We start from the raw sequence: 21,874 nt of genomic DNA, 5'->3' as shown, positions 1-21,874 counted from the left end.
GTATGGTAGTTAAACATGGGAAAGGCTGACATTCGTGAGGCTTCACCATGTGAAGAACAAAAGCCGCCCCTCAAATGAAAGGCAAATCATTGCCCAAGGAAAAAGATTAAGATCACTGAAGCCTCCCACACCAGATGTAATAGACTCCGCCATTAAGCCTGTGATGGGAGGACCACACTGGGGAATGATTTGCTAACAGTCAAAAGTGGGACAACATAACAGCTGCTGTTGGTTTGGGCTAATAGGCAATTATAAGTTCAATTTAATTCAAGATGGTAATTTTTAACTTCATTTTTTAAATTTTTTTAAAGTAGGACCATAGTCTATATCCCGAGGATTTCCCCCCACTTCTTTCCTTCTAAAGAAAAACATTCTCAAATTGTCCTGTAGGTTAATTACCGGTGCTCAGCCGAGTTGTGAATTTCACGGGCAAAATGGCACATAAAAGATGAGCAAGAAAAAAAATGCATCACATTTAAGCCAGGCCATTGCCGGCTGGATTAATCACTCCTTCTCTGTTCTCTCAGTGCATGGCTCATACTTTGATTCAAGGATTTACCATGTTGTGATGTCACGGAGACTCACTGGCTTCCAAGCCTTCGCCTTCCCTCTGGACTCCGAGCGCCCTGAGGCCAGGGCCTTTGTTTCATTCTTTCTCATCAGCTCCTTTGGCCCAGTGTGCCCAGTGTGCAGGAGGGCTCAGTCAATGGTTACTCAACAAATAAATACCCTCCAGGTCCGACACTAGCCCGAGTGGCACATATGAAGCGTAACCTCATTTTGTTCTTACTAGGTTACTGACATCCGAATCCTGACACAGCTGAGTCCAGTATCCTCGGGCTTAACCCCTTTGCAAACCTACCTTTCCTGAGAGGGATTGATCAGTAAGTGGGAGACAATACCAGCTTTCCTGTTCCCCACATGGTTGCCCCTTCTCCATCACTTGCTGGTTCTTCCTCATCTAACCCCACCCTGAAATTTACAAGGCCTCAGCGCTCAGTTCTCAGGCTGTATTTACACAAGGAGATCTCACTGGGTCTCATTTCCTTGCTGACCACTCCCGTTTGGGTATTCCGGCATCCTGGACTACCACCCCCCACCCCCACCCTGAGCTCCACCTGTGCCTGTATCCACCTCCTGGACTCTCCACTTGGACATCTAATAGAAACCTCAAGCTTAATGTGTGACTCGAATGATCTTGACATTTATTTTATTGTCTACTGAGGTCACAGACATTGTTTATGATTTTAAGTTCACATACTGCTCCAGCATTATGTTAACACCCTACGAGCTTCAAAAAACCAAATACGTTTACAGTAGGATTATCGGTCGGTAACTAAAATGATGGGAAAGGAAACTTTACAGTTGTGAGAACGCAAAAAAAAAAATGTTCTCATCAAGGCAATATTAACCCAGACAGTCATTTAGAATCTGTCAGCATGGATACAGGGATCTCTGAGCCACAGGAGCAAGCAGAGGGAGAACAGAAACAGCTAAACAGTGATGGGGAGCAGGGCCCAGTAGCTTGCACCGTAAGATTCCTTCATGTTGTATCCACACCCTGCAAGGCACTAGCATGGATGGCATGGATTTCATAGACTGAATTCACTACAGTCTCAACTTAGGAGAGACGATCGGGAGAGACTAGGAGTACTAGCTTTGAGAAACGTTGACAAGTGCAAGGAAGCGTTTTGGAGGTGGGCAGCATGAAGAGTGAACGAACTGGGACTTCCCCGGTGATCCAGTGGGTAAGAATCCATCTGCCAATGCAGGGGCCCCGGGTTCGATCCCTGGTCCGGGAAGATCCCACGTGTTGCAGAGAGACTAAGCCTGTGAGCCACAACGACTGAAGCCGCCCCGACCTAGAGCCCGTGCTGCGCAACAAGAGAAGGCACCGCAATGAGAAGCACACACAGCAGAGAGCAGCCCTGCTCGCCACAACCAAAGAGAGCCTGCACGCAGCATCAAAGACCCAGTGCAGCCAAAAACAAATTAAGAAAACGTTGAAAAAAGAGCACTAACTGCTCCAGGAAGGTGTCGGAAAGGAAGATTCAACATCCTCGCCGCCCATACAGACATCATTGCGATTTCTCTAAAGTCCGCATCTGATCACATAACCCCCTTGCTTGAAATCCTTTAACAGCCCCTCACCTCTGCATGGAATTGGGCCTCAACTCCGCAGCAAGCGGTTTAGAAGACTGACTTCTCACCTGCCTGTCTCTCCAACCCCTCCCCTCCCACGCACTCACCTCAGCACCGTGAACCACGAGCAGTTCTCCAAACACATCTTTCCCACCTTGTTCATGCTGTCCCCTCTCTCTGGAAAGTCCTTTCTCAGGAAACTCTGACTCACTGCATCCTCTGTGCAACTTCCCATGACGTTTCCTCTCTCCTCCACGGCAGGATGAACTTCTTTGTCTTCCAGGTTCCTAAAACCCTTCGCACAAGGGCATGGCAACCCACTCCAGTACTCTTGCCTGGAGAATCCCCTGCACAGAGGAGCCTGGCAGGCTACAGTCCATCGGGTCACAAAGAGTCGGACACCACAGAGAGACTAACAAAATCCTTTGTGCATCCTTCTCATCCAGCTTTTAGCCCACGGCTAACTGCTTTGTCTCCCCAACTAGATGGTGAGGTCTTCAAGGAGAAAGTCTGAGATCTGAGTTTTTTAAATCCTCAGTGCCTAATGCTATAACAGGAACATGGTAACTGCTTAGAAAATGTTTGATTACTGTTTGCCAGAAAATGTGAAAAACAAAAGTGTAGTTATACCAACGTTCCACTAGAGGGAGGGATTAAAACTTTATCCCCTCGAAGGATGCGAGCTCAGTCTGTCCAACTCTTTGCAACCCCCTGGGCTACTGCCCTCCAGGCTCCTCTGTCCATAGAATTTTCAAGGCAGGAATACTGGAGTGGGTTGCCATTTTCTACTCAAGGGATCTTCTTGACCCAGGCATTGAACCCACATCTCTTGCGTCTCCTGCATTGGCAGACAGGTTCTTTACCGCTTAGCCACCTGGGAAGTCCCTCCATCCCCTCTGGAGGAGCATTTTCCCTTGTTCTCAATAAATGAATGTAATCTGATAAAACATTTCCGTTTTAGGCTAGGTCTAATATAAATCAACCTCCGATAAGCTTGAGGAAGCATATTTAAAGGTCATTCTGTGCCAGGCTCTGGGTTTGATAATGGGTAGTTCTTATGGATACAGATGAATAGAAAGGGTAGACACTGTGTACAGTAGTATTTTACATTTTCAAGTTATGTGGAGTGCACCGAAATGCATCACAAAGCTTTCTCTTTTTTCAGACATCATCTCATTTTCTAAAATATGCTCCACCTAGAGAGCTCATTGCTCTTACACAATAAATGCTGAGGAATCCGATGACTACATAGCTTTCTAATTTCCTGTTGCCCTATATCCCTCATACCCTGTCTTGAACACACACACACATGTTGTTCATGAAGTCAGCAGAAACAACTCCTACAGCCTAAGGTCTAGAATCTAGAGTCATCTCAAGTTCAATACTGATGTTCGGTGAACGTGACAGACGGAGAACTGCTCAACAGCAGCAAGTGACCCTCCACCCCTGGCCCCCGACCCCCACGGGCCCCCAAACACCGACCTACCTGCTTCCTTAGCACCCAGCCTCTATCAGTTCAGCATTAATCATGGTGTATCGCAATGGTCTTCATACTTATCCATGCCTGGCTGAGGCTGAGAACTCCTTGAAGAGGCTGCCATGCACCCTCATCTTTCTCCCAGCCTCAGCTGCTAGCCCAGCACCTGGCCCAGGGTGTTCAGTACACTTTTAAAAGTGAATAAACAAGCTCATTTAATTAGAAGGGTAACGAGAGACTGACTCCTACAGGCACTCTCAGGGAGGGGCTAGATTGCTTTAGGCTGTAAATAGACATGTGTGTGGACACGTGGTGGAGAAGCCGGTCTTGTATGTAGAAAACCGTCTGGTTTGAGGCCTCCGGGAGGAGACAGACTCCCCTTCTCCAGAATCCTCCCAAATCAGTAGCTGAGGCGTAGGAGGTTTGATCATTAGACTCATACCTTTGGTATGGCTCCCTGTCAACACATCTTGAAGCCATGTGCCCTTCTTATCACTGTATTATCACATAAATTTCAAACCCAAACATCGCCAGTGTCTGATCTGTGTCCTCAAAGTATGCTTCCCCAGCAGCCTCCCCTTCCTGCTCTGCTGGGAATCTCCGGCAGACTCCTGCTCACTTTGTGTGGTTTGCGTTACAACGTAGTTTGCCTTTTCGAACACATCACTATATATCAAACAAGCTCTTGCCAACCGTATACACCACAATCTTTATAAGGGATTGAAACACATCGATTTGTGTAATTCCATGAGTTCACAATGATACGTAAATTTAAAAAAAAAAAAACTTGGTCAGCATTAGAAGATCTACTGAATTGATTCCTTGGGTTTAAAATTAGTAAAAGAAGGGAGGGAATCAAGCACTTTCCCTGCCTTTCCTATACTAACAGTTGTTGTTGTTCAGTCGCCCAGTCATGTCCGACTCTTTGCAACCCCATGCACTGCAGCACGCCAGGCTTCCCTCTCCCTCACCATCTCCTGAAGTTTCCCTAAGTTCATGTCCATTCCATTGGTCATGCCATCCAGCCATCTCATTCTCTGATGCCCTCTTCTCCCTCTTCCCTTAATCTTTCCCAGCATCAGGGACCATAAAGAAGGCAGAGTGCCAAAGAATTGATGGCTTGGGACTGTGGTGCTGGAGAAGACTCCCAAGAGTCCCTTGGACAGCAAGGAAATCAAACCAGTCAATCTTAAAGAAAATCAACTCTGAATATTCGTTGGTAGGACTGATGCTAAAGCTGACTCTTCAGTCTGTTGGTCATCTGATGCGAATAGTTGGCTCACTGGAGAAGTCCCTGATACAAAGAGCACCACTGGGTAAACAAAATTTAGAAGGAAAAGCCTGTTTTCAGAGAAATAGTCCAACAAGGAAGTGAAGAAGAAACAATCGAATTAGAATATCACCCCCTGTGATAGAATGCAACCTCTACTTCCCTGGTGGCTCAGACAGTAAAGTGTCTGCCTACAATGCAGGAAACCTGGGATCAATCCCTGGGATGGGAAGATCCCCTGGAGAAGGAAATGGCACCCCACTCCAGTACTCTTGCCTGGAGAATCCCACGGATGGAGGTGCCTGGTAGGCTACAGTCCATGTGGTCATGAAGAGTCAGACACGACTGAGCAACTTCACTTTCAATTTCTAATGAATTAACAAATTTAGACACTGATTACCTATGACTGACACGATCACAAAATGAAAGGCAGCCAGATGTTGTATGCCTCCTGACGGAAGTATAAAATACCAACTACAGTGACATGTGATCCAAGTTCTAGATCCAACAATGTATTCATGAGAGAGAGAGAACATCAGAATACATTAAATTAAGTGTGTAAAAAAAAGACATTTATGAGAAATTTGAACACTGGCTGGATATATGATGATACTAAATATTTTATTAGGTAAAATAGTGCCATTGTGGCTGTGTTAAAGAAATAACCCTATCTTTTAGATATTTTAAAATATATGTTTACAGATGAAATAATACGATGTCAGAGACTGACTTCAAAAATAATACGGGGTGGGGGCTGGAGGGGTCAGGGGTAGCGGGTCGGTGATTGTATAAAACAAGATGGCTCTTGAAGCTGAGAGAAGGAAGCACCCTGTCTTATACAGTCTCAACTACTTTAGCATTTGGCCGCCTCATGCGAAGAGTTGACTCATTGGAAAAGACTTTGATGCTGGGAGGGATTGGGGGCAGGAGGAGAAGGGGACAACAGAGGATGAGATGGCTGGATGGCATCACTGACTCGATGGACGTGAGTCTGAGTGAACTCCGGGAGTTGGTGATGGACAGGGAGGCCTGGTGTGCTCTGATTCATGGGGTCGCAAAGAGTCAGACACAACTGAGCGACTGAACTGAACTGAACTGAACTGAAATTATCCAAAGAAAAGGTTTCAAAGAAAGCAAAATGAACACTTTTCTGAATATTCTAACAATCTTGTCCTGAGGGGCAGTCATCCTTGTCTCCCCAAATGGAAAACACCCAGGGAAAAGTAACACTGATTCATCAAGCTCTCTTTACAAACTAGTATAAAAGATTACTTCCTGCACTGTTTTCACCACTGAAAATACTGAGTGCCTGAGGGGAAAGGTGAAAGAAACCCTTGAAGGAGGGGGAAGAAGAGTCAAGTGTGGGAAGACGAAGGGGAAGAACACACTCTGCCTTCCTTACCCTTTTCCCAGGGCCCTCACTAGTTGGCACGCGCATGTTCTTTGTGTGGGTTTTACTAAGAGAACTTTCACAGGGGGCAGGAAGAAAGTGTTTCAGTTCTGAACTCTCGGGTTAAAACTGCACAAAGCACCCACTTTTATGTTGTCAAAGGCTAATATAAATAAATATTTTCAGAAGCAGGCTCACTGAGCCAATGATGAGACCGCTTGGGTGGAGCTGGGACACAGTTTTTTCTGGACCTGGGAACAGTCTGGACCTGTCCTTAGGACTACAATGACGTGGAAACCAGGAGAGAGTAACGAGTCACCGGAAGTGCTCAAGAGTATACCTTTTTATAGCAGATCTCTGGAAGAACACCAAGAAACTGGTTGCCTCTGGGGAGGGAAGCTGGGGCACTTGGAATAGGGTGGGAGGAGAAAAAAACAGTATGACTTTATTGTTATAGCCAGGTTATACTGTGGTTAGTGCCTTAAACTATATGATGACATTTTGCAAACAGCCTTTTGTTGACATAAGTGACTGTACTTTTTATCTTGGAATTAGACAGAAGACAGATGTCTGTTTGTTTATGGCTTCCTTGGCTGGGCCAGCTGCTGGCTCTACCTGCTGTTTGCATATTTTCTTGATTCTCCCTCCTATCCCCACCCTCTCACCCCAGCCTCCCAGAATTTAATTAGAAGTAGTAGATGGTCCCTAGAACCACAAGACTAGGATTCTGATAGTTCTGGTGCAACTTCTGTAGGTGTGACATGGAATTGTACAAAGTTCAAATGCTCCCACTAAAGCGTCGGTAATAACAGAGCGAGTGAACACTGTCTTTAACAGCTCCTGTTTCACCTTGAATATTCAGGCGAATGCTGTGGTTTATAATTGACATTTTAACTTACTATTAGGAAAAAAGCATCTTTTTGTGTTTATCAAGTGGTTTTTAAGTAGTTCTGTATACATGCTGCATGTCTCTTGAGTTTTAAGTCCAGTTGCATTGTTTTTTCCTGTTTATTGAGATTATTATTTACGTACATTAAAATGGACCCATTTTAAATATACAGTTTGATAAATTTTGATAATTGTATACAAGGTGTAACCAACCCCATGATCCAGGTGGAGAAAAGTTACTTCACCTTTAAAAGTGTTCCATCCTGCTTTGCCCCAATTTGGTTTTGAGGCTCTTGATTTTTACTGCTTTCGCTATTATGACTCTCTGGGTGATTTAGGAAAGTCACCTCTCTGGATGTGTTTCTGCTCTTGGAACATGAAAAAATGTCGGAACAGATTTGTTACTAGGGCCCCTTGTAATACTTTCAGAAAATGAGCAGGTAGGGTAAGGGCAAGGATCTCAGCCTTGTGTCCCTTCTGTCCCCGTGTCAAGACATGCCACAGGCATGTCACAGGTCCCGGTTGGAAAAGCCTGTGGTCGCATCCGACAGACTTGGGCTTCCATCTCCTCGCTTGTTAGTGTGCACGTAACCTTTTGAAAGCGTCAGCTTTCTCATCTCCAATATCACGTTTATTAACAAGTCGCATTTGTGTACTGTTATGAGGATGAATTGAGACGAGCCAGCACCCTTAAATGTTGCTTAGTACTCTTGCCTGGAAAATCCCATGGACGGAAGAGCCTGGTAGGCTGCAGCCCATGAGGTTGCTAAGAGTAGGACATGACTGAGCGACTTCACTTTGACTTTTCCCTTTCCTGCACTGGAGAAGGAAATGGCAACCCACTCCCGTATTCTTGCCTGGAGAATCCCAGGGACAGGGGAGCCTGGTGGGCTGCCGTCTATGGGATCGCACAGAGTCTGACACGACTGAAGCGACTTAGCAGCAGCAGCAGCAATATAAAGCACTGCATTCACCCATCTCCGCTACTACACGTTCACGCAGGCTGATTCTCACAACCACAAGAGATGCACAAAATACATTCATCCATTGACCTATCTGGGGAAGCCGGAGGCCCGCCTGCCTGCTTTTGGCCTGTCTTCCTTTTACAGCCCAGAAGAGACGGGCACGCGAGCACGTCCTTCCAAAGAACCCCGCTAGAGGGCGAAACGGGAAACAGGAAGTTCCAACCCCTGTCGCACAAGTGCGACGTAAAGCGGGTCTGCTTTATGGTACGCCCCTGCCGCCGTAAAGCGCCGCCGGAGGGCGCACGTGAATGGCTCGACAGGTCTACTCCCAGGCGTGAAGCTAGTGGAGGTGGGCGGACTTGCGGTGCTCACCATGGGCAAACGTGGGAGCCGGAGCCAGAGCCAGCTGCTCGGCTCCCTGACTAAAAAGCAGAAGAAGCATCTTCGGGATTTCGGCGAGGAGCACCCCTTCTATGACAGGTGTGGAGGGGCGCAGCGGCACCCGCGCTGCCGGCCCCCTCTCGCAGAGGGAGCCCGCGTGTCCCGGCGTTGGGCCCGCGCGCGCCCCGGGGCTGTGACAGGGAGCCCCCGCCGCCCCGGCTGGGCGTCCTGGCGACTTCCCGCCCGAGTCGCGTTCTCCCGGCTGCCTGCCTTTCGTTGGGCCGGTCGCTTTCTGCCAGACCCTACACACCTGAAGTGGGGGGCGGGTGTCGGGGGTTGGTTTTTGTATGGTCAGAGATTTTTCTGAGATAGTTTTTTTATGTTTTTAAACATTTGCTTGGGGCTACCCTGGTGGCTCAGACGGTAAAGAATCCGCCGGCAATGCGGGAGACCCGGGTTCCATCCCTGGATCGGGAAGACTGCCTGGAGTAGGAAATGGCAACCCACTCTAGGACTCTTGCCTCAAAAATCCCGTGGACAGGGGAGCCTGGGGGGCTACAGTGCATGGGGTCGCAAACAGTCGGACGCGACTGAGCGACTTCACACTGGGGCCTTTAGCATCAGCGGTCTGTTCCGTGACCGTGAGGAAACTGATGTGTGGGTAGATGTGGGTTTCCTCTGTAAGTGTCCAGACTCTCAGTCATGGTCATAGCTCTTACCGGACACTTTGGGCCGCTTTATCAAAAAGTTAGAGGGACGGCCTAATTAAGAAACTTGCTAGAAAAGGGTGAACCCCAAGAGCTTTTATTTGCCAAACTTTCCTATCTTTCGGATGAGAGGTAGTTACTGGGTGGCTCTGGTATTTGTCCTGAGATTTTGTTAAACTTTTACGTTTGTCAGTTATCATCTGTTTGGCATTTTCTTGCAATCCCTGCCCAAGTGCATATGGAGTTTTTACATGACTATGGTTATAATGTATTTATAATGTATGTTATACTGTATTTATGTTACAATATATTGCTAGTCTTCCATGCTTATTTAAAGTTGTATCATTAGACTTTTTCCTAATTGTTACATGCCAGTAGTGAGAGTTTAACACTACCTGTTTCTTCTCAGGGTTTCCAGAAAGGAAGCAAAACCACAGACTTGTCAACTGGTAATGCTTTATACCTTCCTTATGATAGTTGATTCTGGGCTGTTACTTCTCTGAGATTATATATAATGATAAAGTTTGACTACATTTCCGCTCTTTCATTTTAGATGTAAGCTATTATTTTCATAATATTGCTTAGTTCTGAATGTGGATGTGTGTTTAAATTCCACTGTGATAACTAATACAGTACAGAGTTTGAAACTGTCCTGAGAGATTAGCATTTTAGAACTTATTAAGGAGGCATACCAGAGGGCTCTTAGTAAATCCTAAGAGGAAGTATCTTGTATACTTATCGTAAAATAGAGTGGAAAATCATCAAAGGTCTTAACTCATTAAAACAAACTCAGAAAAATTGCTACATTTTTGTTGTTGTTGTTGTTGCATTGTGGTTTTTTCTGTTGCTCCTTTAAAAGTGCCAAGTGTCTGACACAGGTGCCATTGCCTTATGACCTAACGCTCAGTGTCTTTAGTCGGCTTTCTTCCCATATAGAAGATTAGCAGTTCAAAGAAGAGGAAGAGCTTTTAGAAGCATAGCTAGGCTCAGCTCAGTTCAGTTCAGTCGCTCAGTCGTGTCTGACTCTTTGCGACCCCATGAATCGCAGCACGCCAGGCCTCCCTGTCCACCAACTCCCGGAGTTCACTCAGACTCACGTCCATCGAGTCGGTGATGCCATCCAGCCATCTCATCCTCGGTCGTCCCCTTCTGCCCCCAATCCCTCCCAGCATCAGGGTCTTTTCCAATGAGTCAACTCTTCCCATGATGTGGCCAAAGTACTGGAGTTTCAGCTTTAGCATCATTCCTTCCAAAGAAATCCCAGGGCTGATCTCCTTTAGAATGGACTGGTTGGATCTCCTTGCAGTCCAAGGGACTCTCAAGAGTCTTCTCCAACACCACAGCTCAAAAGCATCAATTCTTCGGCACTCAGCCTTCTTCACAGTCCAACTCTCACATCCATACACGACCACTGGAAAAACCATAGCCTTGACTAGACGGACCTTTGTTGGCAAAGTAATGTCTCTGCTTTTGAATATGCTGTCTGGGTTGGTCATAACTTTCCTTCCAAGAAGTAAGCGTCTTTTGATTTCATGGCTGCAACCACCATCTGCAGTGATTTTGGAGCCCCAAAAAATGAAGTCTGACACTGTTTCCACTGTTTCCCCATCTATTAAATAAATTTGGTGCGAGGTTTGGTTGAATAGATATTGCATATTTACAGAAAAGCTAATTTTAATTTAGAAAAATCTGAACTTGTTCCCCTGTGGACCTGATGGTAGTGATGGGGTAGCCATGAGAACAGTATACTTCTTGTTTTTAAAATCCCTATTTTCCTTCCAGTCAGAAAGTTCAGATACTTCAAGTTCTGAAAGTGAAGCAGAGAGTGAACCAGAACAAGTGTCTGGTTACCATCGATTGCTCGCCACATTAACGAACGTTTCCAAGGAAGAGGAGGAGGAAGAGGAAGAAGAAGAGGACGGTGCTACGGATGAGACAGAAATGAATCTTGAAGATGGTGATAGTGACATCAGCGAGGAGGAAGAGATGGCAGCAGAGTCTACTGACGTGCAGGGCAGTAAGTGTCTCTGGTGTGGGTCTAAGATCTTTGCTGGGACCGCAGACAGATTGCCCAGGGGTACGGTGCCTTGTGCTGTATGAGCTGGGTGAAAGCGCATGGATTCAAAGCAGAGATTCTTAACTTTGCTGGGCTCGGTGATAACTCTGAGGTCTGACAGAAAACACAGGACCCTCTGGTCATAAACATGGAGAAGTGACATTTTTGCTTACGATTTCCAGGACTTCAATCCTAGTTAAAGTTCCCCTGATTGGGAGGAAAGGGAGCGTAATTCTGTTTTTGTAAGTCTCAACTTATTAACGAGATTACTGTCCCTCCCTTAGAGGAACTGTGTGTAATGGACATGAAATACACAGAACATTTCAAGCAGCAGACGGGGATGGGACAGATAGATATAAGGTGGTGAAGAGGCGCAGAGGGGTCACATGCTGCCGGGGTGAATGAGGGGAGGCTTCAGAGAGGAGCTGGGGTTGGAGACCTCAAGGGACTCTGCCCCACTCAGACGTCTAGGTGACTTTTCCATTTAACTTTAAAATCAACTTTATTGAGGCATGGTTCACATGCAGAAAAGCATACCCATTTCAAGTATGTAATTCAGTAAGTTTTGACAAATGTGTCTGTCTGTATTACCACCACCAAAGTCGCGATACAGAATGTTTGCAATACCTACAAAAAGTTTTCCTGCCCCCTTGCAGTCAGCTTCCCAGGCTGGCGTCAGGCAACCACTGACCAGCTCTCTTTCACTATATATTAATGTTCTCTTTTTTAGAAATTCTTAGGAATGCGAGCAGACCATAAGTAGCCTGTTGTGTCTGGCTTCTTTGGCTTCTCGTGTTTTTGTGACTCGTCCGTGCAGTTCGTATTAGTAATTCACTTCTTTTTGTTGCTAGAGTAGTAGTCCATTGTCTGAATATGTCCGTGTAGCCTTTTATACCCTATTATCTTAATACCTATCTGCCTGACTCTTGTTTTCTGTACTTTAAGGTGTCACACACCAGTCTTAGTGTTTCAGTTCATCATTTGTACTTGTGTAAATAAGTCATTGTCTTAGACTTAGGGGTTTCTTGTTTAATTTTGTTGCTTTTTCAGCTTGCTTTCATGTTTCGGGTTTTTACAGATGAGAAGTTTTTTTTTTTTTGGATTTTAAAAGTAATATATATTTACTGTAAAAGTTTAAGAGGATAATATAATATAGTTCACCTGTGTTTGCACCACCTTGAGATGAACACCTTTACCATTGTATATAACCTTCCAGACTACTTTTTTATGGATATATGAGTGAATACAAGTCTATACATATATTTGTGAGTATGGTCTCATACATTCCTGTAACTTCCTTTTCTTTGTTAATAATATAATGTTTGTAACTGTGGATTCACATTAGCTTAATCACAGAGTATTCCATCGTGAATACTGTGAGATAATTAGTACCCCATCAATAGAAATGATGAAATAATTTTTCCAGTTATTTGTTATAATTAGTGCTGCTTTGAACATCCTTACACGTACTGGCTCAACAGTCCAGCGTAATTTTGAAACTTCTGTCTTCGAACCTGAGTTGGCTTAATGATGGCAGTGAGTGTCAGTGTCAATATAGGCTGAGGAATTAGATTTCATCTGTCAACAGAAGTGTAATTGTATTCAAAAGCGTAGTAAATAATTTTATATTTTCCCAATAATTTTGCAATTTTCCCAAAATTGCAGGTGTGGCCTCACCTGCTGACTGTGAGGGACAAGACGGGCATGGGCCACCCGGCACATCAGAGGAGTCCCCCGAGGAGTTTACAGACGCAAAACATGAGTCACTCTTCAGCCTAGAAACCAATTTTCTCGAAGAGGAAAGTGGCGGTGACTCTTCCCCGAAAGCATCACAAGGTCAGAGCCTGGTGTACATTGTTTGAATTCACCTGGTGCTAGATAGGGGCTGCTGCTGCTAAGTCGCTTTAGTCGTGTCCGACTCTGTGCAACCCCGTAGATGGCAGTCCACCAGGCTCCCCTGTCCCTGGGATTCTCCAGGCAAGAACACTGGAGTGGGTTGCCATTTCCTTCTCCAGTGCATGGAAGTGAAAAGTGAAAGTGAAGTCGCTCAGTTGTGCCCGACTCTTAGCGACCCCTGGACTGCAGCCCACTAGTCTCCTCCGTCCATGGGGTTTTCCAGGCAGGAGTACTGGAGTGGGCTGCCATCGCCTTCTCCAGGTAGGGGCTAATGCGTGTTAAATCTCCTGATACTGGAATGGGCAGCGATAAAAACAGTTTAGCAGCTAGATGTAGAGCTGGGAGGAAATGTTTCTCCAAGGTATTTTCTGTTTTTCGGGGCTTAGGCCTTGTTGGGAGTGGGAGGGTGTTCAGGAGAACAGACAGTTGAAGAATGATAGCAGGCAAGACCGTTCCCCAGACCTGACATTCCCGCAGTTGGGGTCAGGGGAAGATCTCTGATTTTTTTTCCCCGAGCAGAGAAGGAGGAGAATAGTACTTTGCATTTTTCTCTCTACCCATCACTTCTCAATTCCTGTAAGCAGCAATTTTACAGGTTTGTGAGCCCCGAAAGTGGCTGATCTAGTGGGTCCTTATTACCACGGAGCACCTCGGAAGCCAGCGCGCTCCGCCTTATCCGCTCAGTCTCTCTCCGCCTCTTGACTGCCCTATGGTTGTGGCAGTCTCTTGGACAAGGCCTGCCTGTGGAAGGCTGAGGCAGGTCTCTGCCGTCTCTCGGGGTCCGTGTCTCCACGTGTGCCTGGATGGGCAAGTCAGCTTGGTCTCAGTCCCGCATCCTGACTGCCCTTTTTGGTCCCAGTGCCGTTCTTCAACCAGGTCTGCCACTGAAGTTGAGATTTTAGTCCTCGTTTGGCTGTTAGCTCTTCTGGAGAAGAGGGAGAAATAGCAGGTAGAATTTGGGCACGAACCCCATTCTGAACTTAAAAAAACCCTTATGTTTCATAAGGAAGCTTATCGTAAAGTTTCTCTGGTGGTTTTGCCTGTGCAGATATATTAGCACCTTGAATTCTTGTTTCCTATCGTTCACCCTTGTCTTAGGTTTTGTTGTTAGGTGCATTGCATTTGAGGCTTTACTGCCTGGGTCCTGAATAGGTCGTTGAACTTTGCTTCTGAAATGGGTGGGACTGGAAGAGAAGACTGGTGCCAGCACGGAGCACTGAGGACAACCCTGAGTGCAGGTGGTGCCGTTTGAGCCTTTGTTCACCTCGGTTGAGTGTTGGGCATGCATGGATGTCTTCAGTGCAAGTTAAGTCAGACATGAAACCTGCCCTCAGGGATCTTGAGGTCTAATTAGATGAGGTAGGACATACACTTGTGTGTTGGGGTGGATGGTGGGGCTCTTGAGAGTGATGACTGTCTGTAGGGGACCAGAGATGGCCTCTTCATGGAGCCAGCCCTGTGCCTGACACAGGAGCCTCCTGCGAAATAGTTGCTTACTATGAGTCAGGGGTAACACTCAACTGATCCTGTTTGGATATATGAAAATGAGGTGAAGGAGAGGGTAGAATTTTCAGTAAAGGAAGGAAAACCACTGTGGCAGAAGAATTTGAGAGCCATGTCATTCAAAAATTACATTGGAGAAGTAGGTTAGAGGGGTATGTTGATTTTCAGACTGAGAATTTTCTTCAAAGGTTTTTGAGCTCGGAAATAACATGATTAAAGAAATGCTTTAGGGAAATGAACGTGTCAGAAACTTTTACGCTCTGGACTGGGATAAATGATGGGGGATGTAGATGGGGAAGAAAGTTGAGTTAACGTCATGAAGAACACCATGTCATTAAAAGGGGAGACTGAGAAATCACTGTCCTTTGCTCTAACTGTTCTCATCTTCTTTATTTCTGGATTAGATCCATTTGTACAGCATGTGAACACAAAACTGAAAGAAAAAGACATCCAGGCTGTGGCCACAAACCCCAGAACTACCCACCAGCTAAAAGTAAGCGTTGTTCCATCATAGTCACAAACGGGGAGAAGCGGTGATTTGGGGTTCTAGTGATCTCCCTAAATGTGCGATCCACAGCAGTGGCAGATGGCTTGGGGAGCAGGGCCTCGGGAGGCTGGAAGAGCCTGTGTGCGTTCACTCGCTCAGTCACGTCCGACTCTATGACCCTGTGGACTGCGGCCCGCCAGGCTGCGTGTTTGTTGGAATTTTTATTGAGATAGTTCTTACAGGTGTGGTTGTAAGAAATAATGCAAAGATACCCATGTGCCCCATGCCTAGTTCACCCCAGTGGTAACGTCCTACAAAACTGTAGTACAGTATCGCCGTTAGGAAATTTCCGTGGATCCAGTCTCCTCGTCTTGTTCACGTTTCCTTGTTTTTTTTGCTCCTGTTTTGTGTGTGTTGCTTAGTTCTGCACTGATTTATCACACGTGTAGGTTCCCGTGTCCACCGCTACAGCCAGCGGACAGAGCATTTCCAGCTCTGTAAAGATCCCTCCTCTTCTCTGGAGCTGTTTCATGACCATACCCACCTCCCTTCCCCTTGGTAATAACCACTAATGTGTTCTCCATTTCTGTCATCTTGTTATCGCAAACGTGTTCTAGAAATACAATGATACAAATTGGCTTTTTTCACTCAGCACAGTTCCCTGGAAAGTCATCCTACTTGTTGGCATATCTTTAGTAGTTAATTCTTTTTTATCGCAGAGGTCATCCTTTATTGCTAAGATCAGCAGTTTCGTTAGAGTGCAAACATCCCCGCCCTCCCCACCCCCCAAAAAAAATCTCAAACAAAAACAAAAACATTGTTCAAAAAAAAAAAAAAACCTTGCTCCATGCCCAGGTAAATTTGGAAAACTCTGGGTTAAACAAAGTGGAACAGAGTCGTTGTTACAGGACTCAGCAGAACCTTCCTATCTATTCTGCTGTGAGTCTCCCTGAGGGGGATTAGGTTTTGTAGTGTTTTCAAAGTTACTTGACCATTGGGTACCTGTACCTTTTTTTTGTCTAGAATAAATTTTTACTCCTACAGTGTGGTCCACAGCACAATCTGTGACCCACTGATTGAGTGAAGAGCTCACAAGTTTTCTAAAGTCATAAACCTTGGGCTCTAACCCTTAGCTCTGTTCTCTCCTGTTTGTCTGAATCCTGTAACCTCTGAATCTCAGCATTTCCTAAACGGTAAGAAGAGCATTATAGCGTTTACCTTGCACAGTTGTTGTGAGGATTAAGTGAGAGAATCTGTAAGTCATCAAAGGCCATTGTAAGTTATGAAGTACTGGATGAATGTAAGGTACTGTCATGCATTTCTAACTTCTTGATTCTTTCTCCCTCAGTGGCCCATCCTGGGCCAGGTTGTCTTTTCATCCAAGTTTCAGAAGTTGGAAACCTTTAAACCCCCAAAGGACATTGACTTAAAGTCAGTTCATCTTCAAAAGCCCCTGGAATCCACCTGGATCAAGACCAACAGCCAATTCCTCTCTGGTCCCCAAAAATCAAGTAGTCCCTTCACACCCCTTCAGAAAGAGCTCTTCTTAATTATGAATTCTTACCGGGACCTGTTATACCCAGAAAGGACCGCCCTGAAGAACGGGGAAGAGATCCGCCACGTGTACTGCCTGCATGTAATAAATCACGTCCTCAAAGCCAATGCCCAGGTGCTTGCCAACAACAGCAGACGCCGAAGCCAGAAACTTGGGGTGGGTGACGATGATGACTTCAGGGACCAAGGGCTGACAAGGCCCAAGGTGAGTGGCCCCAGAACTTTGCCCTCAAGGAGGCTGTAAGGCTCCACCATATCGGCCCTGGCACTTCGCAGGTTCTCAGGTCCTTTAATGCTCGGAGCAAAGAACAAGTCCAGGACTGCGCGTGTTAGCCGGCTGATACTAGAGTAGTGCTGCAGACAGCTCAGTGGGCTGGCTCTAACAGTGGCTCTACCTGGAAACTTGAGTAGGAGGCTCCTCCGTGATAATTCTCCTTCAAGATAAACCGTGATCCTCTGTAGAAGTAGCTCTCCACTGTAAATCTCTTCTTTGTGACTGTCAGAGCTGGATGGGTCCTTAAAGAACTTTTTATTCGATCCCTACATGTTACATCTGTGGACACAGACCTAGATTCATAAAGTGAACTGAAGTGAAGCCATTCAGTCGTGTCCAACCCTTTGCGACCCCATGGACTGCAGCCTACCAGGCTCCTCCGTCCATGGGATTTTCCAGGCAAGAGTACTGGAGTGGGGTGCCATTGCCTTCTCCAGGGGATCTTCCCGACCCAGGGATCAAACCCTGGCCTCCTGCATTGTAGACAGACGCTTTACCATCTGAGCCACCGGGGAAGTCACCAAGGGCCTTGCTAAAGAGAACCAGGGAAAGAGGAGCACAGACAGGACTAAACCAAGGGTTCTCTTCACTAAGCCACGTAAATATGTAAACCTTCAAAAACAAAACCGCTATTTTCCCACTGTATCGTTACTGCAACTTAAAGCGATGATTACATTTATGTGGGCTCATAGGCTTAAGCGCCAGTGGATTGAGGGCTTACACAGAAAATGTCTTCTGACTTGCTACATTTTTCATGATGTCATGTAGCTAGATACTGTACCTCCCATCTCCCCACCCTTCCACCCATGTCTTTGTATTGAAGAAGCCTCCTCTTCTTAGATACTTCTCACTGAGCTTAATAGGATTCTCGGCTATTAAGATGACATGGCTCATAAGAGATTTCTTAGTCCAGCCCTCTTGTTCGATAGCTGGGGAAAACCACTAGACTCTTACTTAGTGTCCCAGCAGGACAGGAACTTGGCCCTCTTCAAGAGTGATCGCTCATCTCCGTGTTGTACCAGACTGAGTCCCTGCACCCCTCTGGCTGTGCTGGTTGCCCTTCTGGGAAATGACCTCAGGATCTTGAACATCAGGATAAAAAGATGATCTGTTTAGAACTGCAGAACAGAGTATGAGGTAGAGCACCCAAATGAAGCAATTTATAATTTGGTGAATTGTCAGAGCTGACTGGGTTATTTCCACTGATTGTGTGGTTTACACAAGAGTTGAGTTGTTTAGTCAGTAAGTCATGTCTAACTCTTTTGTGTCCCCTTGGACTGTAGTCCGCCAGGCTCCTTAGTCCATGGGATTCCCCAGGCAAGAATATTGTGGTGGGTTGCCATTTCCTCCTCCAAGGGACCTTCCCAAGTCAGGGATTGAACCCATGACCCCTGTATTGCAGGTGGATTCTTTACCATTGAGTCACCAGGGAAGCCTTAGCCAAGTGTAGTTAGGAAAAAAACCCAGGTACACAAGGGTAGTTAGAAATTATTTGTTAAGCATCTTCTGTTTTTGTTTTTTTTTTCCTCAACAGTTAATACTAAGCATTTTTGGAAATGTTTGGAAAACTGAACCCTCTATTTCCCATTGAAATATGATCTTACTTCAGAAATACTTTATCATTATTTCTGAAAAGTGTACCAGGAAATGTACTAGAGAAGTAATGATAGGTTATTTGTTCTCTACCAAAACATCTAATTCATTTATTCAGCACATTCCTTGGCTCTTATGAATCACAATGCTGAACTAGTTCTGTAGGAGACAGAAATGAGTAACATTTCTTGTCCTCAGAGAGCTTTGTCTGTTTATGTCCTTGGGCTTTTGCTGGTGGATGCCTCTGTTAAAGGCATTGAGTTACCCTAAAAGGGATTTCCACATTCTGCTTGAGAATGTCCCCCAGGGACTATGAGTGTCCATAGGACACTGCTGTGGATCTGAAAGATACTCAGCCTGCAGTACTGAGCCAGGCCCTGTATAAGGGGGGTGACACGGGTGTGATCCCTGGCCTGGGGCCGCAGAACAGGGGACTCGTCAGCTCCGGGTCCCCAGTGGCCTCGCCTTGAGCTGCCCTCCCTTCCCCATGCCCTTCCAAGGCTGCCCACCTCTCTCTTGACAGGTGCTGATCGTGGTGCCATTCCGGGAAGCTGCTTTGCGGGTGGTGCAGCTCTTCATCAGCCTCCTGGAGGGCGACAGCAAGAAGAAAATCATTGTCAGCAACAAAAAGAGGTTTAATGGAGAGTACGGTTCCGATCCCGAGGAGAGACCACCCAACCTGAAGAGGCCTGAGGACTATGAAGCTGTGTTTGTCGGAAACATCGATGACCACTTCAGGATCGGTAATTCCTCCTTGTCCAGACTGAAACCCCAAGGGACCTGGGGTGTGAGGTGCACATGACTGGGAGCTAGAAGCCTGGAATTAGACATTCTCTCGGAGGGTCACTGGTAGACTCCTGGCAGAACCAGTGCATTTGAGACATCTCTTCTGCCAGGGGAGAGCCTTGCCTTGGCTAATTGGGTGGACGCTTGAATAATGAAATGGAGCGTCTCCAAAGGCATATGTGAAAAGCATATGTACATGTATAATAGATGTCTCGGCGCCCCCGTAGCTGGTAGCTCATCGTCAGTGCTGCAGGAGTCCTGAGAGAGGGAGGTGAAGGGGCAGAGTGCGTCAGTCTGGGGAGGATGAGTAACTGAAGGGCCTGTGCCTAGTGGACTCCCTTCCGTCCTGCCTTAGGGAGCTGTCTCTACTCCGGACTTCCTGACCCCCAGCCAGCTTTTCACGTGTGTGCTTGTCGTATCCAGCTCCCATGTATTTGGTTGGTTGTACATTGAAAAAGTTCTTGAAGACTATTTACTGTCACATATGCTCATTTATTAATTATTTAGCGTCTGCTATGTTAAGCACTGTAAAGTAGCTGGGGATATAGGATTAGAAGGATTAAAAGTTACTGTTAAGGAAGTCCAGCCTAAAGGCAAATCAGACAGTATGAGACAGAAGATGTGTTATGGTTAGAGGATGCAGTGGCTGTTTTAAATATTTAAAGCAAATATCCCTACTCAAAGTGGACACAAGACTGTTTGGGAAGATCTGCTGATGGATGTACTGTCTGTACTAAGTTGAAACCCAAATAGGATTTAGCCAGTTACGAAGTAGGGAGATCTGAGTGGAGGAAAAAGTTTCAGACAGGAAACTGCAGAGACATCAGGATGAATAAACAGCATGACCTCGGACTCAGAGGCTTTAGCACGGCTGGAGCGTGAGGAGCAAGGGGTGAGAGTTGATGTTTGGTTTTAAACGTGTGCAGGTGGGCAGCAAGCAGCTGATGAATCACTTTTTTTAATTGATGTATAACTGATGTGCTAGTTTCAGATGTACAACGTAGTGATTCAGTGTCTATATACCTTACAAACTGATCACAACAATAAGTATAGTTACCATTTGTTGCCATACAGAGTTAATACAGTATTATGGACTATATTCTCCTTTGGCATACGTTGGATCCTTTTCATATGTTGGGTACGTTGGTGGCCGGTTCACTTGATACTGAATGTGTTGTACCTCTTGATCACCCCCCGTGCATGTTGCCCACCCTCCAACCCCCGCCCCCATTTTCTGGCAGCCGCTGGTCTGTTCTCTGTATCTGTCAGTCTAGTTTTTTGTTTTGTTTCTTAGATCCACATCTAAGAGATGTCATATGGTATTGATACTTGTCTTTATGTGACTTATTTCACTTATGGTGATACCTTCAAGGTCCATCCTTCTTGTCACAGATGGCAAGATTTCATTCATTTATGGCTGAGTAATATTCGTGTGTGTGTGTGTGTGTGTGTGTGTGTGTGTGTGTGTGTGTATCTGTATACCACAGCTCTATCTAGTCATCTACCTATGGACTCTTAGGCTGCGCATTGTGTGTGTGTGTGTGTGTGTCTGTGTGTGTCTGTGTGTGTCTGTGTGTGTGTGTGTCTGTATACCACAGCTTTATCTATTCATCTACCTACGGACTCTTAGGCTGCGCATTGTGTGTGTGTGTGTGTGCGTGTGCGTGCGTGCGTGCGTGCATGCATGCATGCATGCGTGTGTGTGTCTGTATACCACAGCTCTATCTATTCATCTACCTACGGACCCTCAGGCTGCGTCCACACCTTGGCTGTTATAAATATTGCAGTGAACAGAGGAGTGCATGTATCTTTTTGAATTAGTGTTTTTGTTTCCTTTGCATCAGTACCCAGAAGTGGGGTTGCTCAGTTGTGCCATGGCTCTGTTTTTTCTTTTTTGGTGATGGTCCTAGTTTTCGAACCTCTGTACTGTTTTCCATAGTGGCTGCACCAATTTACATTCGCATTAACCATGCATAAGGGTTCCCTTTTCTCCACATCCTTGCCAGCACTTGTTATTTCTTGTCTTTTTGATAAAACCTATTCTGACAGGTGTGAGGTAATATTTCATTGTGTTTCTCTTTTCCTCTGTGCTTGGTTTATTCAAATGTAAAATGAGGATAATACCAACTTACATGATGGCCATAAGAATTCTATAGCTCCAGTGTCACAGTCTATTATATTATTTCATTTTGATCATCGCACTTACTAGCCACCTGATACATTATTTGTTTTTTTTTTTAATTGAAGTATGGTTGATCTACAATGTTGTGCTGATTTCTGCTGTACAGCAAAAGTGACTCAGGTATATATACATTCTTTTCAATATTTTTTTCCATTATGGCTTATCCCAGGAGACTGGATTATAGTTCCTTGGGCTATGCCTGAGGACCTTGTTGTCCATCCATTCTAAATGTAACAGCTGGCATCAGCTAACTGCAAACCTCCAGTCCTTCCCTCCCCCTTCCCCCTCAGCAGCTGCAAGTCCATTCTCTGTGCCTGTGAGTC

The 21,874-nt window shown here is 45.8% G+C and overlaps 1 protein-coding gene across 1 annotated transcript in view; it reads left to right on the top strand.

The window, feature by feature from the left end:
• The first annotated feature begins 8,430 nt into the window (after positions 1-8,430).
• The window catches only part of UTP25 (UTP25 small subunit processome component), a 29,395-nt gene continuing 15,951 nt past the window's right edge, over positions 8,431-21,874 (top strand). The window contains exons 1-7 of the mRNA XM_052653818.1: positions 8,431-8,612; positions 9,630-9,669; positions 11,003-11,237; positions 12,942-13,112; positions 15,080-15,168; positions 16,511-16,921; positions 19,107-19,326. Coding sequence (XP_052509778.1) covers positions 8,506-8,612; positions 9,630-9,669; positions 11,003-11,237; positions 12,942-13,112; positions 15,080-15,168; positions 16,511-16,921; positions 19,107-19,326 — 1,273 coding nt within the window. The 5' untranslated portion in view covers positions 8,431-8,505. The remainder of the gene's footprint in view (positions 8,613-9,629; positions 9,670-11,002; positions 11,238-12,941; positions 13,113-15,079; positions 15,169-16,510; positions 16,922-19,106; positions 19,327-21,874) is intronic.

The sequence above is a fragment of the Budorcas taxicolor genome, chromosome 16 (assembly GCF_023091745.1).
Source record: "Budorcas taxicolor isolate Tak-1 chromosome 16, Takin1.1, whole genome shotgun sequence".
NCBI lineage: Eukaryota > Metazoa > Chordata > Mammalia > Artiodactyla > Bovidae > Budorcas > Budorcas taxicolor.
The sequence above is the reverse complement of the archived record's forward strand: the minus strand, read 5'-3'. Positions and strand labels throughout refer to the sequence as shown.